At 40.2% G+C, this 14,306-nt stretch overlaps 2 protein-coding genes across 6 annotated transcripts in view; one reads left to right on the top strand and one right to left on the bottom strand.

Annotated features, from left to right (window-relative positions):
- The window catches only part of secisbp2l (SECIS binding protein 2-like), an 82,057-nt gene that overhangs the window by 52,250 nt on the left and 15,501 nt on the right, over nt 1-14,306 (bottom strand). The window lies entirely within an intron of this gene.
- fgf7 (fibroblast growth factor 7) lies at nt 6,056-11,888 on the top strand. 2 transcript variants are annotated; one of them, XM_028573783.1, is made up of 5 exons: nt 6,056-6,303; nt 6,748-7,080; nt 7,198-7,403; nt 10,681-10,787; nt 10,959-11,888. In XM_028573783.1, the coding sequence occupies exons 3-5, from the start codon at nt 7,247-7,249 to the stop codon at nt 11,172-11,174; spliced, it is 480 nt and encodes a 159-aa protein (XP_028429584.1). In that variant the 5' UTR covers nt 6,056-6,303; nt 6,748-7,080; nt 7,198-7,246; the 3' UTR covers nt 11,175-11,888. The 2 variants fall into 2 exon arrangements, with proteins under 2 accessions (XP_028429584.1, XP_028429577.1); XM_028573776.1 differs by having other exon boundaries at nt 6,748-7,403.

Genomic DNA, 14,306 nt, shown 5'->3' with positions numbered 1-14,306 from the left:
CAGTGCCGTCTCTGTGCTATGATGCATTCTAAATCCTGACTGAAAGTCCTCAAATAGACTATTGCCGTGTAGAAATTCACATAGCTGATTAGCGACTACCTTCTCAAGGATCTTGGAGAGAAAGGGAAGGTTAGATATAGGTCTATAGTTGGCTAAGACCTCAGGATCAAGGGTGGGTTTTTTCAGAAGAGGTTTTATCACAGCTACTTTAATAAAGACATATTGATCATCTCTAGTAATGAAGTGTTAACCACGGGTAAAGCTTCTTTAAGTAGCCTCGTTGGGATGGGGTCTAAGAGACAGGTAGATGGCTTAGCTGAAGAGACCTTTAACATTAGTTGTTGAAGGTCTATAGGATAAAAGCAGTCTAAGTATATATCAGGTCTTATCTGTCTTTCTAGCAGTCTGTCGTTTAAAGGTGAACCGTTAGAGGTTGAGGGCAAGAGGTGATGAATAGTATCTCTAATTGTTTTAATTTTATCATTAAAGAAGCTCATGAAGTTATAACTACTCAGAGCTATAGGAATAGATGGGTCAGTAGAGCTGTGGCTATCTGTCAGCCTGGCTACAGTGCTGAATAGAAACCTTGGGTTGTTCTTATTTTCTTCTATTAGTGATGAGTAATAGTCTGATCTGGCATTTCTGAGGTCTGGGGTTCTGTCTTGCCAATCTAAACGAGATTCTTCCAGTTTGGTGGAACGCCATTTACTTTCAAGTTTTCGCGAGATTTGTTTTAATTTACGAGTTTGGAAGTTATACCAAGGTGGTAGTTTCCTTTGCTTCATCATCTTCTTTTTGAGGGGAGCAACAGAGTCTAAAGGGGTCCGTAAGCAGGCCGTAGCACTGTTTACAAAATTATCAATTTGGGACGGACTAAAGTTAACATAAAGGTCCTCTGTTTTATTAAAGCACGGTATTGAGTTTAGTGCTGTTGGAATATCGTCCTTAAATTTAGCTATAGCACTGTCAGATAGGCATCTAGTGTAGAAGCTTTTATCTAATTTCGTATAGTCGGGTATTAAGAATTCAAAAGTTATTAAGAAGTGGTCTGATAATAAAGGATTCTGCGGGAATACTATTACATCTTCAATTTCGATGCCATATGCCAGCACGAGGTCGAGGGTGTGGTTAAAACAGTGCGTGGCCTCATGCACACTCTGACAAAAGCCAATAGAATCTAGTAGTGAGTTGAAAGCAATACTCAGGCTATTGCTGTCAACGTCCCCATGGATATTAAAATCACCTACAATGAGTACATTGTCTGATTTAAGGACTACATATGATAGAAACTCAGAGAATTCCGATAAAAAATCTGAATATGGACCTGGAGCTCGGTAGACAACAACAAATATAATTGGCTGTACTGATTTCCATGTTGGATGTTGAAGATTAAGAACAAGGCTTTCAAAAGAGTTATAATTTAGTTTAGGTTTAGGATTAATTAACAGGCTTGAATCAAATATGGCTGCAACTCCCCCTCCTCGGCCTGAGCCTCTAGGAATTTGAGTATTATCATGACTGGGAGGAGTCGCTTCATTTAGACATCTTCAGGGCCCAGCCATGTTTCGGTTAGACAGAATAAATCAATTTGATTATCTGATAGCAATTTGTTTACTATTACACAAGTAAATCTACTACCACCACTAATAAACCAATTACTACTACTACTACCTATAATAGTTTTATATTTTAGTCTTATTATTATAAAGGAAGGAAATAAGAAAGTGACAAATAAACAAAAACATTTCAGGCAACTAAAAGAACTGTCTCCAGATGTGTTTTAAGGAGTCCTCAGGCAGATCGTTTTACAGTTTCGGAGCGAATGGGTTGGACAGAATACAACAGTAAGATAAATTTGACAAGCAAAACAGGGGACTACTTTAGTAATTAATGCTCGGGGAAACAAGTTCCTGTAACAAAGGTAATTGATTCGTTCAGAGGATAAAAACTGATTTGATGTGCTGTAAGTCAAAGCAAAGGTCAGACGGGTAAGCACAAACATCTTTCGAGAACAAAGTGAGAGCACGAAAACCTGATACTGTATGTTAAAGAAAGAAGTCTGCCAAGTTTACAACCTACTTGTCTCCCCTTTTCTCATCTTGTATGGTCAATGATCTGCCCATTAACCTGTGAACTCTGTGAGTTCTCTAGAAAGAGGTGCATTTAACTGCTGCAATCAAATATCCCAAGAGCTGTTGCAGTGGCATGCTGTTGGACCCTCAGCTCCCTAAATGTATACCTTCACTTTATTACATGACTTTGTTTTCAATAACGGAAGCAAAGTTGTTACACATCTCCGAGCGGCCTCACTAGATATAATTTCCTTGTTCCCTGCTGACAAGGGTCACTGATTGAATAACTGTTTATCTAGTGATACATACAGTACCCTCCATTCATCTTGCATCCCAACCTTATACCAAATGCCATGAAATGGTCAACATGTGGATGACTGACAGTACTGGAAGTGATCTTTCCCCGAGACGTTACTGATTGTAATGGTGAGGCATGTAGATACTTATTGAAAGGAAGTAATGGAGTGGCAGAGCCTTCCATCCTTCCATTTTACATTGCACAACAAGTCTGAGTTGTGGTGGCAGCATGCTGGGGAAATAATCCGAAACACCCTTCTCTGGAGCCATGTCAAACTCCTTTGGGGAGATCCTGAGGTGTTCCCAAGCCAGATAGAATATACAATCATTCAAGCACTCTGGATCAGCACCCAGTTGAACATACCAGAAATACCACCACAGGGAGACATACTGATCAGATGCCTGACTCAACTCAACTGTTGCTCCTTTTCTTTTTTGATTATTTTTGGGGGCTTTTCCCTTTATTACATAGAGACAGTGGATAGGCATGAAAGGGGGAGAGAGACGGGGATGACATGCAGCAAAGGGCAGCAGGTCGGATTTGAACCCGCGCCGCTGCAGGACTCGGCCAACATGGGGCGAACACTCTTACTGGGTGAGCTAGAGGCCGCCCCAACTGTTGCTCCTTTTAAAATGAAGGAGCAACAGTTCTGGTCTGGGTTTCTTCAGCATCTTCCCCACTAAGAAAGTGACATTCAAAAGCCAAAGATCAGTCCTCCAAGGGTCCCACCTGTCGCCCAACTGGCATGGTACTATAACCCAATGCAGATCCTCGCAGGCAGTGAGCCCACATGGAGACCCTGCATTGTTTTAATCATGACCAGGCCCAGCCACTAAGGTGTCACCTGCAAACTCCCCTTAAAGGCCTGTTTACAAGAGGGGGCCCCAGCTTCCCGATTTCAGGCAAGGTCACTCATTTCTGTTTAGGCCAATTCATAGGGGTCTTGGAATCGCCTTATCTGGCCTCTCTCCTGGCAGCAATTTAAATCGGGGGACCCTTCCAGATGCTACCTGGCCTTGACAACACAGCTCCTAGGGTCACACAAACCCCTCCACCATGAGAAGGTGGCAATTTATGGGTAATGGTTCTGTAAAATTCTCATAAACTGCAGTCCACCTGTCTGGAAAAAATATGTTTTATTCAAGAGTCAAACAAAGTATTGCATATGAAGTACACGTATTTCATGGAATTATATTTCTATTTATATTGAAATGTTAATGTATGAAAATCTAGAATTTTGCATTCATTTTAATGTCTAGTTCTCTGGTATTTTTAAAGGGGTGATAGAATGAAAAACCGATTTTACCTTGTCATAGTTGAATAACAACAGTTCGGTGGGCCTGCTGTGAGCTCGATTAAGCTCCGTCACGGCCGGCAGCCCGCAGTGCTCAATACCCGCGCAAACTCACCCTTTCTGGGTGACTGGACTACCAAATGCCACTGTCCTGACAGAGCTCCAGGGCCTGCAGCTCGCTGTTCTCCCTCCCCTCTTCCTGCTAAATGGCCGGCCGGTGAGTGACTGAGAGCGCGGTCAGCGAGCTTGTTACGCCCGCAATCTCTTACTGCAGGTTCCAGTTAATCTTATAATGGATATGTGTGTTGAGTTATTTAAACAAACGATTGGGGAAATAAATGCCTGTTGTCCACGAGTCTCATTGATAGTCTCATTGATAGAGCCCGCGGTGAGCTGGAGTCCATCAATGAGAGCTAGCTAGCTAGCCTCCTCCTAACGAGACCTCTAACGAGAGGCTTTGTAAGACCTTGGGGAACCTGTAATATATATGCTGTGACGAAATTCAAACTGTAAATATACTGTAGTTATACCGAAAGTGTAGCTGGCTAGCCGCAATTGTTTCCCATTGTATTAAATGGGACACATAGCTAGCTAGCTGCTCCTCCTAACAAGACCCCCAACGTTCACAAAAAATGCCTTAATTTGAAATCTGACCCAACGGTTAGCTTTATAACACCTTGGGGTAGATGTTATATAACTGGCGTGACGAAATTCAAACTGTAAATATACTATAGTTATGCCGAAAGTGTAGCTAGCTAGCTGCGATATTTTCCCATTGTATTGAATGGGACATATAGCTAGCTAGCTGCTCCTCCTAACAAGACCCCTCACGTTCATAAAAATGCCTTAAATTCAAATCGGACTGTTAACTTTTTTTAGCTTTGTAAGACCTTGGGGTAGCTGTGATATAAGTGCAGTGATGAAATTCAAACTGTAAATATATTATAGTTATGCCGGCAGCCAGCTGCGGAGCCTCGGTAGTGCAGTAATCCACAAAGTGTGACTTTGCCCTGGGTATGGAGCCCAGCAGGCTGCCGCTTTCTCGTCAGACTGTGTGGAGCTCCTAAAGTCCAACACGTCTTACCAAATTTGCAATTAGCCATCAATTTTTGTAAAACGTCCCATATTTGAGCTATGAAAGTAATGTAGAGTAATGAAAACATTGCAATGTCTGGAATATGAGATTCTGTCGCTTCTCTAATGTGTGTGTATGGGGATTTGCTCAACCAATCACCGCGTGTCTCTAATGTGTGTGTATGGGGATTCGCTCAACCAATCAGCACACAGCTCATCTAAATATTCATGAGCATACCATATTTGGAAGAAAAGCCCTTGTTACAAATAGGGCCAAAACACAAGGATGCATAAGGGTCAATAAAATATCAACCAGGCCATTTTCAGCCCAACCAATGTTACATACCCCATTAGGAGACCTTAAGGAACAGTGTGAAATACCGTATATAATCATTCTATCACCCCTTTAAGAAGGTGGCTTCTCGAAGTGATTCTTAAGTGATGTTTCCTTGGCCTATGCGTTCTAAAGACCAAAGTGTGAATGGTCTCTGAGGTGATAGAAGGGACAGATGACTAGGCCAGAGTGACACCTAATACATCAGGTCTTTACGACCCCCAGTTTAGAGATGAGAAGGAGACCTACTGAAGAGCCAGAACTGCCAGAAGTCTCTCTCTCTCAGGCCTGCAGCCCTGACCTCCACAGGGAAGCGCGTCATTAGGGCCCATATAAACTTTTGAAGTAGTGAGTCCAAGGAAAGGCCAGGTATGTAAGGCAATAAATTGTGACTTTAAATACAAACACGAAAAGTGAAAGAGTGCATGACCCCTGACAAAGAGATGACTACCTCTGAGAAGTTATGTCTTCTGTTTTTCTCCTCTTGGATGGATACCTGTCAGCCATAACTTATTACTTCCCACTATTACACTCAATAAGAATGAGAACTAAAGGGCTTCTTTGAAGTTTTTTTTTACTTCAGTCAATAAATTCTAACCAATGATTCAGTGCAGGTAAGTAAAACCACTTTTTAATTAATTCTGACATTTAAATTGATAGGGAATAAATTCTTTAAAGCTTCGTCACTACATCTTAATGTGAATCATAATGAGATCAGTAACAAGCAAAAAAATATTTAAGTTTGAGATGTTTTTTGGAAATGGCAGAGAGGTTGTAGAAAGTTCTGCAAGGGTGAGTGTGCATGCAAATGTTCTTAAAGTATTTAGGAGTGCATACCAAGGAGAGTCTGCTATTATAAGCGTTTATAGCTCCCTCTCATGTCCGATGGGTGAGTGACAGCGAGAGGCAGGCAGAGGGTGTTTCTCCATTGCATCTCGGCCAGGGACAGCTGACTGGTTGGGATCTAATTGCTCTCAAGTGAGGTCAGCAGGAGGCATTTATCTAAGCAGAGTGAACAGCGACAGTGGAAGATGCACATAGTCAGCCTGCCAGAATCAGGGAGACATCTATGGGAATTGACAGAAGCTCCCAGCTCTTGCTTAGCTTTACTGCATTACTGGGCTTGGTTTGCAACTGAGACTACAGCTTTAGAACTACAGAGTCTTCAAATTAAAACTCTCTCTGAAAGGGAACACACCTCTGACAAGTCCTGTCATCACTCAGAGTACATGTAAGTCATAAACTATGGTTTGTTTTTGTTTGTTGTTGTTTTTTTTATACAAGAAAAGCAGCATAGTTTGTTTTAAAGTACATACTGTATGTATGCTAATACAGAGAAGATTACAGACGATAGACTTGTGAAGCAAGTGGGAATTGATGCAATATTTCACTGTTCTGTGTACATGACAGAAAGACATATGTGTCAAAGTACACCACAGGAATTTTGATTTATTGCTTGGAAATATTCAAAACATATTTGTATGAACAGAAAACCAGAATCTCTTTGTAAGGTGTTTGTTTTTGTGAACTCTACTATAGAACTGGCTGAATCCTAGTAATCATCTATTATTTTTTTGAAGCAGCTTTAACAAAAATCTCAACTTGTAAGCAAACCTGTGAGTTTGATTTTTTTCCAACTGCATTAGCTAGAATCAAATATATATTTTTTTTATAGTGACATCCTGTGTAACATTTCCTGACCTGGATTATGACGTCCCTTGTCGGACTATGGTCTCTAAGGATGAAGCCGTCAACGCAGATCGTCACTGAGGACTAAGAGAGACATCATCTCATAATACCGTCACCTGTTTTCTCACCAGGCAACAGTTTTCAGCCGTCCACAACCAGCTTCACAAAGTCTCCTCAACAACCACCCCATCTCAACGTCCGACTAGAAACCCCTGCTGCAGGAACAGGGACCCGGAGGTCACAGCACAAGTCTTACAAGTCAGCGATCAGGGGGTTACTGGGCAGAGGGATAGTGCACAGATCTCTATCTCACATTTAAGTATGTTGTTCATTGATCCCCACTGCATTGTATTATAATGCACAAATGGATGCTGACATGGAACCTTCAAAATCTGTTCTCTGGACTGTACCTGCATGTAATCTTCTTGTTCGGCAGTGTGTGTGTGGTCTACAGTGACTGCACTCCAGAACAACTTTCTGCCATCATGAACTGCTCCAAACACGAGCGCCACACCAGGAACTACGATTACATGGAGGGAGGAGATGTGCGCATCCGACAGCTGTTCAGTCGCACACAGTGGTTCCTAACAATTGATGACTATGGCAACATCACTGGGAGTCAAGATCCCACCAACTGCTACAGTAAGGATGACTTTTTGTCTAATTTTAAAACCAATGGATCACTATGAGTTCCTCTGCATTTATTAGTAATAAACAAACACCACTAATTTGCCAGAACATATTTTCCAAATGTCAATCAACTTAAAAGTAGCTGTGAGCTTGGGTCCGAGAATTTAAAATGCTGTAATTTTACAATGCAGAGTTTAGTTGTGAGATGTTTCCACTGAGTCAGTGAAAAACCTTTGGCCTGTCAAGGTGACAGAAGCACATGGGAGGTGTTATTGTACAGAATTCTCCACAGTGTAATCACAATGTTAATGGGTCACGTGTCTCTGTTAGAGCGGTCAAAGTGACAGAGGTAAAATATAGCAGGTGGGGGTTTTGGCTTGCTAAACCATAACACCATCTAAACACAGGCTGTAATGAAGTAAACTGAAAGGTCTTGGAGCCTGATGGGTGCCAGGCCCCTGTGACCTCAGGTTCGTATCGCCACAGGCACCCATTTGTTCAGCCTGATTTACTCTCCCAGAAACTTGCAGTGTCAGAATGAGATCTTAGGACAAAGAATTGGCATACATATTAGAAATGGAAACACGTATGATATTAACCTTCTGATGAAACTATGGTTAGCAACTGACATCTCACACAAACACAGCCACCATACGGTGCTTAGTCCAAAATTACTGTTCCATACAATTAAAAGCACAACTGTCAAAAAAGGCATGCCAGTTCACTGCTGAGTGACTCATTTTATTTAATAACCATGGTAATTGTAATTTAACAAAGTAAATTGTTAAATTTGTTGCTTTAGAACCAACATTTACCACTGGAAATCTCGGTCAAGATGAGGATGTTTTAAGTAGTTATCATTTCCTCCTATCTGAGAGTCTGGCGGTGGCTGGAATGTTGACTTGACAGGGAAATGCGTCAAAGTGGATGGAAAAGATGCTTGTGCAACAATTGGCAACGCAAGACAAAAAACTATATACACCCATATGTGGCTGACAATCGCACGCTAAAAGCACACAGAAATGTAATCAATAAGGCTTTGATGAGACCAGTGTGATGCAGATATATATGTAATAAATCAGTGAGTCATACTTTTTGGCTGCAGTGAAGAAGTCCTGAAAAGCTGATTGCATGAAAGCCTTTTTTTTTTCCTTTACCAAAAAGAAGAAACCAAAATGAGAAACTTGGAGCTGCATTTTTTTGGGCCTCCACATTTTGTGTGCCTCTGCAACAAAAATATAGACTTACTTCCAATGAATTCATCTGTTGCACCGCACAAGTTTTTTTTTAATTGCATTTCAAAGGGTTGTTTTGATTAAAAATCTAAACGTCTAAGATGTGTTTCGTATCTGCAATGTATAGAGAACTAGAATGTCTAACACTGATATTGGGCATTATAGAAAAGAGAGTGTTGTGCTGTAGAAATGTTTCTGAAAAAGAAAATAGTATGTGTGCATTCTGGTGATTTAGGAGTATTGCAACAGTTTCCAGGACAATTTTGTTCTGAATGTGTAAAGAAGTGCTCAAAAGCAAACAAACACGTTATGTATAAGATAACTGACTTACTTCTAACAAAATTGTTACGAAATATAGTTACAAAAACGTTGTTTTAAGAAACAGCAAACAGCAGATAAACAACTTACAAGTAGGCAATCAACAACTTCTAAACCACAGCATGACAACTAGAAAACAGGGAATTCAAAGACAGTAGAGTAGTAATATGTTTTAACCTAGTTTCCTATTAAGTCACTCAAATGCAGCCAAATAAAAATAACACAGACTAATTACACCCACAATTAAATTCACTGTATTTTGCCAAAAATGAAATGCAGATAATCTGATAAAGATATGGAGTATGTTGTAGTTTTAGTACAGATAGTGTTGTTAAGGTATTTAGTATGAAGCAGGCAATATTAATCTCAACATCAGAACATCCTTAGAAGCAAATGTAAACAATGAATTCAAACTCTGTTCAGAGAAAGTAAGATTAGGGATTACCCACAAATGAGTTTACTTAGCCAGAGGCTGGACCAGCGAGTGATGACTAATCTGTCCAAGCTGAGGATATCCTATCTCCGTCTGAGCCAAAATGTTAACAATATGTATGTGTGCATGTGCGTAGAAATGTGTTCCATCTTTACACAGTAGACCAAACAATGGTAGCTGTTACATGTAATATTATGGGAATAGCAGTTCCACGCTTCTTACCAACCATAAAAACAAACTAAGCATGAAGCACTTAGTGAAATCCCTACTTGAGAAATAAACATGCAGTTGCATCTACAGTTGCCACCAATATATATTACAATGAATTAATGATCAACTGACTTTGAATTTATAAGTGCTTTACAAATGAAGATATAGCTGCAACAGTGTTAATGTGTTAATTTGTTAAGTCATGATAAATAAAATCAAACAGGGGAATAGAAAAGCAGGGTTAAATACATGTGCGTGCACAGTCAAAGGGCAGTAATATTAAGTCAAATATCAAGTGCAAGCAGAGCAGAGCACAAACAACATTCCAAATCAAGATTGGGTCACTGCCATCTGTTTGTGATCGAGCAAATACTAAAATGCAGCATGCTCAATGTCAGTCTGAGGAGCTACCTGTCAAATGAAAGAATTTCTGCAATACATTAACATTAAAAACAAGGTTTTTATATTACCTAACAATCAATGAGATGGACTCTGTTAGAGTTCTTGAAATGCATATTTGTGTGTTAATCTTAGTTTTACTGTTACAAGTTTTGGATATAGTGTTAATTTGTTAATGTTTTATGATTCACCATATTTGTAATAGCGACATCATACCACAAGAACTAAGGGAAGACCTTATAATAGCTTTTCCTATGATGAGACCTGACAAAGTGATGGAGGCCTTTAGCTGGAAGAGATATATGTATATTGCATAACAAAATAATAAGAAATCACAAACCAAAATAGTTAAGCATGAGTGTTTTTAGTCTCCCACAGATTTGAAGAGCAGGCCTAAAACGTAGCGTGCAAAGCTCATTCAAGGAGGTAGTTTTCTCAATCCCAGGAGAGCGAGGCCTAATCTTTCTCCCATATGTGCTATGACATAGGTTGTGGTTTGTGTAATGGCCACCAAGGCCAATTAACAAGGCTTGAATAAAGCCAGAGAGACCACAGACTGATTAACCACAGGAACTTCCATCCAGTTTGTTAATGAAGATGAATGTTGTAGAGCTGGAGTGAAGGCTGGATGTTGATAGTGTCTTATCTGTCCTGTAATATGTCTCATTTTCCTAACTGTGTGAATGTCTGGCAGGTATCCTGGAGATCAGGACAGTGTCTGAGGGGGGCATACTGGCTATCAAAGGTGTGAAGAGTCAGTATTATATCTCTATGAACAAGGCTGGACAGCTGCAAGGCAAGGTAATATTTATATATAATATATAAATATATGAGAAAATGCATACACTTCTTTAAGATGATCCAGTCAAGCAGAAATAGAACTATTGCAAAACATCCATTTGAAATAATCAAGACCAAGAACTGCCAGTAAAGACAACAGTATTGCAGTAATGTTTCTCTCATCCTTTACAGAGGATCTACAATGAAAACTGCAACTTCAAGGAGGTTTTCCTAGAAAACTACTTCAACGCTTACTCCTCTGCAAAGAGGACTAAAAATGGCAAAGAAATGTTTATAGCCCTGTCTCAGAAGGGAAGGCCGATGAGAGGGAAGAAGACCAGGAGGGAGCATATAGCATCTCACTTCATCCCTATGAAGTGCAGGGAAGAGGAGAGGAGGGTGGACTGAAAAAGCCGAGGACTATTGAGTTGCAAATTTTGTATGATTTCAATCACATATTATATATGTTAACAGACACACGTAAACTCATTACTGACATCACGCTCCACTCTCCTCAAGTTATAGAGCAGTTATGTAATGTTCAATAATATGTTGTAGTTTTCATAAGCAACAGATATCAGATGGGCACATTCAACTATTCCAAACATCCTCAAATAAGATGTTGAAACAAGGAAATATTTGAAATAGCTTCAACTGGTACACAAACTGTAAAACCACTAAAGTCTACTCAATGTTATTGTTATTTTGAGTTAAATATTATATTTCCATATAAAACAGTTAAGTGTTTACTTATAAAACAGTAAAATGTATTACACAGTCAGGACTGTATCCTTTTCCAAAGATGATCTACACCCAGCCAGATAAGGAGACCTGTATGATCAACAGTAAGGTCTAGAATGGAGATTTGGCTTGACCAAGATGTGCTGAAGCAAGCTGGACTTGTCTTTTTTTCCTGGTACAAGTGCTCAGAGCACACAAATTAGAAGCACAATAAACTACAAATGCATGTTCAGTAAAATTAGAGCATGTAGGACAATCTGTTTGTGGATGATCTGTCTGTCCTTCCTGCATTGAAGACCAGACTGTGGTCAAATGCATCGTAGCTGCTCACTGATTCCCTCTTCATTATCAAGGTGTGATTTTGAAATGCTAAAATATTCTGCTGCTGCTGGTGAAAAGATATCCAGAATAAAATACAAAATGAACAACAAAAGAAATGTGTATGCTATGCAATCTCTTTCCATCCGAGTTAATAACCCTGTACACCACAAGATCACGTTTATTTATGCGGCAATTTTATTTCGTTTGTTTTAAGACCTTCCCACATTTATAACAGACTTAATCAAATACTCATTTCAAATTTAAAAGGCCAACTCTCTCTGCATGATATCACTGCAATTTCTCCATACAGGGGATAACGTTAGAGCTCAACAGTGTGTAGTAAAAGTAGAAGTAAAATCCCATTCATTTTCTCCATCATGTTTAAAGAAAAACATGTTTTATTCGCAATCTTATAGAGAAATACTACACTACCCACAATCCTAAGCATAGCAGCGATGGGACCATGGAAATGTTTACCGCACCCACCAACGGCTAGAGCGAGCTTCTACCATTGAAGTCTATGATAGTTTCTGTACACAGTCTTGTACCTTTGCTTTTTTACCTATTTCAAAATGATATTTTGCACCGAATCAAATGTTTTAAGGTCACTTGTAGCTGGTTGGCTTGGTTCCAGGCTTAAAACTCTTTATAAAAGCATTTACAGTAATGAAACGTCAATGGAGATACAGAACGGGGAAAACACTTCTAGAACGAGAGCTGTTAAAAAAGTAGGCAGCCTAGTAAAGTAAGAAGAAAAGTATTGTGAGGAAAGCAAACAAAGGACCGTGAGAGCGCACACAGAAGGCTCTTCGCATTTTTCATCTTCATCTCATCTGATTAATTCAATAGCAGTCAAAACTGGCAAAAAATTACATTTCAATATCCTCTACCATAAAACTTATAAAGAGCATAGATCACTCTTCCTCTCTCTCTGTACCATGGTTGGAGCCAGCTGACCCACCAGCTGGCAAATAAATTTGTAAAATTTTACGTTAATGTTAATGTTTCATTCACACGCTCTTGTCAGATTGTTAAAAAGGAGATTGCTATCGCCAGATGAGTGACAACTTTGTTCTGCGCATTTTCTGTAACCAGTGTAGCATGAAGGCATGTTGGGTAAAATGAGTAAGCTAGTGTTAGCTAACGAGCCAGCAGCAGGCCGTTTGGTCCCTCCGCTCCGCTCCCACTGCCGAGAGACTTCTTTTCGACTTCCTTTTTGAATAAAGAATAGATTACCGCCGCCTGCTAACATAGGGGGAGTTATTTTCTCACGCAGGCGCAGAACGTTTGCCAAGACAAAGTGGGGCGACGTGGGGTGACGTAAGGCACAGTCAGCCTTCGTCGCCACTAGTTCTTGGCCGTCTGCTTGGTATGTCAGGGCCTTCACACATTGAGTAGAAAGAGAGAAACACAGACATCTTTTTTATGTCATTTTTTCTAACATTCACAAGCACTTTTTCCTGCTTTGGTCTGACAGTTTTTTAGAAAAAATATCTGGCGCTCCTTGACTTGCTAAATTTTCTACATTTCTTCAGCAAGTCATTATTTCACATCAGACACCTGCTAATATACAACCCACATCTGCGAATACTGTTGATTATTTTTATGAAGTGAACTGGTTAAAGCTTTAGTGCGTAACTTCTTGATATTAATGGTGCCCTGTCACAAGAAACCGTTCTTACTTATATTATTTGAAATGAATTTATGTTAGGTCCATATGTGTTTGTGTTATGTCGTGAACGTGAAAATGAACTGCTACCTCCTCTGTCAGCTCTAGCCACCGAAAAGAAATAAGCAGAGAAATCAGGCCAATTACAAAAGCTGGTCAGTCTGACGTCATATTGCCTGAGCTCATTACTATTCATGAGCTCGCCCAGTTGCGCTGGGTAAAGGATGTCGATAGCCAGGCTCTCATTGGCTAGCTGTTAGCCAATCAGAGTCAAGCAGCTTAGCTCGTTGAGTATTATAAACTGGAAAAAATCGTGCTGAGTCTTCCTGCAGGCTTTCTATATCACGCTAGAATGGCTTGAAACAAGGTAACCAAGGCATTTTTTCCACAAAAATTACAGAGTCCATGGTAGAACTTCAGACATTACCACAAAGTAATGAAATACATGTGGCAGGGCACCTTTAATGAACGTCCGTTATATTCAACCCATTGCCAAATGAGTTGCTACAAAGCTAATTAATGGCTATGTTCTGAGGATTGTGGCGTCCGGTGACTTTCCCATGCAGAACCTCGAGTGAATTTAATTACCTTTTCTGAAGAGTCTATCACGTTTTTTAATCCTCCGTGTCCACCTTGGCTACTAGCTGTAGACTACTGTTTGTGCGCGGTCACGAAAGGCTTGTATCATGTGGACGCGCCAACAGTTTTGTTGTCATTATTTAGAATTCCTCATGGGGGCGGCAGAAACTACACACTATAGCTTTGACTTAGGTTCGGGAGCGGGGCCACGCCTCAACCACACCACTGCC

The sequence above is a fragment of the Perca flavescens genome, chromosome 1 (assembly GCF_004354835.1).
Source record: "Perca flavescens isolate YP-PL-M2 chromosome 1, PFLA_1.0, whole genome shotgun sequence".
Lineage (NCBI taxonomy): Eukaryota > Metazoa > Chordata > Actinopteri > Perciformes > Percidae > Perca > Perca flavescens.
This window is presented reverse-complemented; position numbering and strand designations above follow the sequence as displayed.

Coding starts and splice junctions, on each gene's coding strand:
- fgf7 (XM_028573776.1), top strand. CDS start 7,118: ATGCACAAATGGATGCTGACATGGAACCTTCAAAATCTGTTCTCTGGA. Junction 7,404..10,680: donor AGATCCCACCAACTGCTACA/GTAAGGATGACT, acceptor AATGTCTGGCAG/GTATCCTGGAGATCAGGACA. Junction 10,788..10,958: donor CTGGACAGCTGCAAGGCAAG/GTAATATTTATA, acceptor CATCCTTTACAG/AGGATCTACAATGAAAACTG.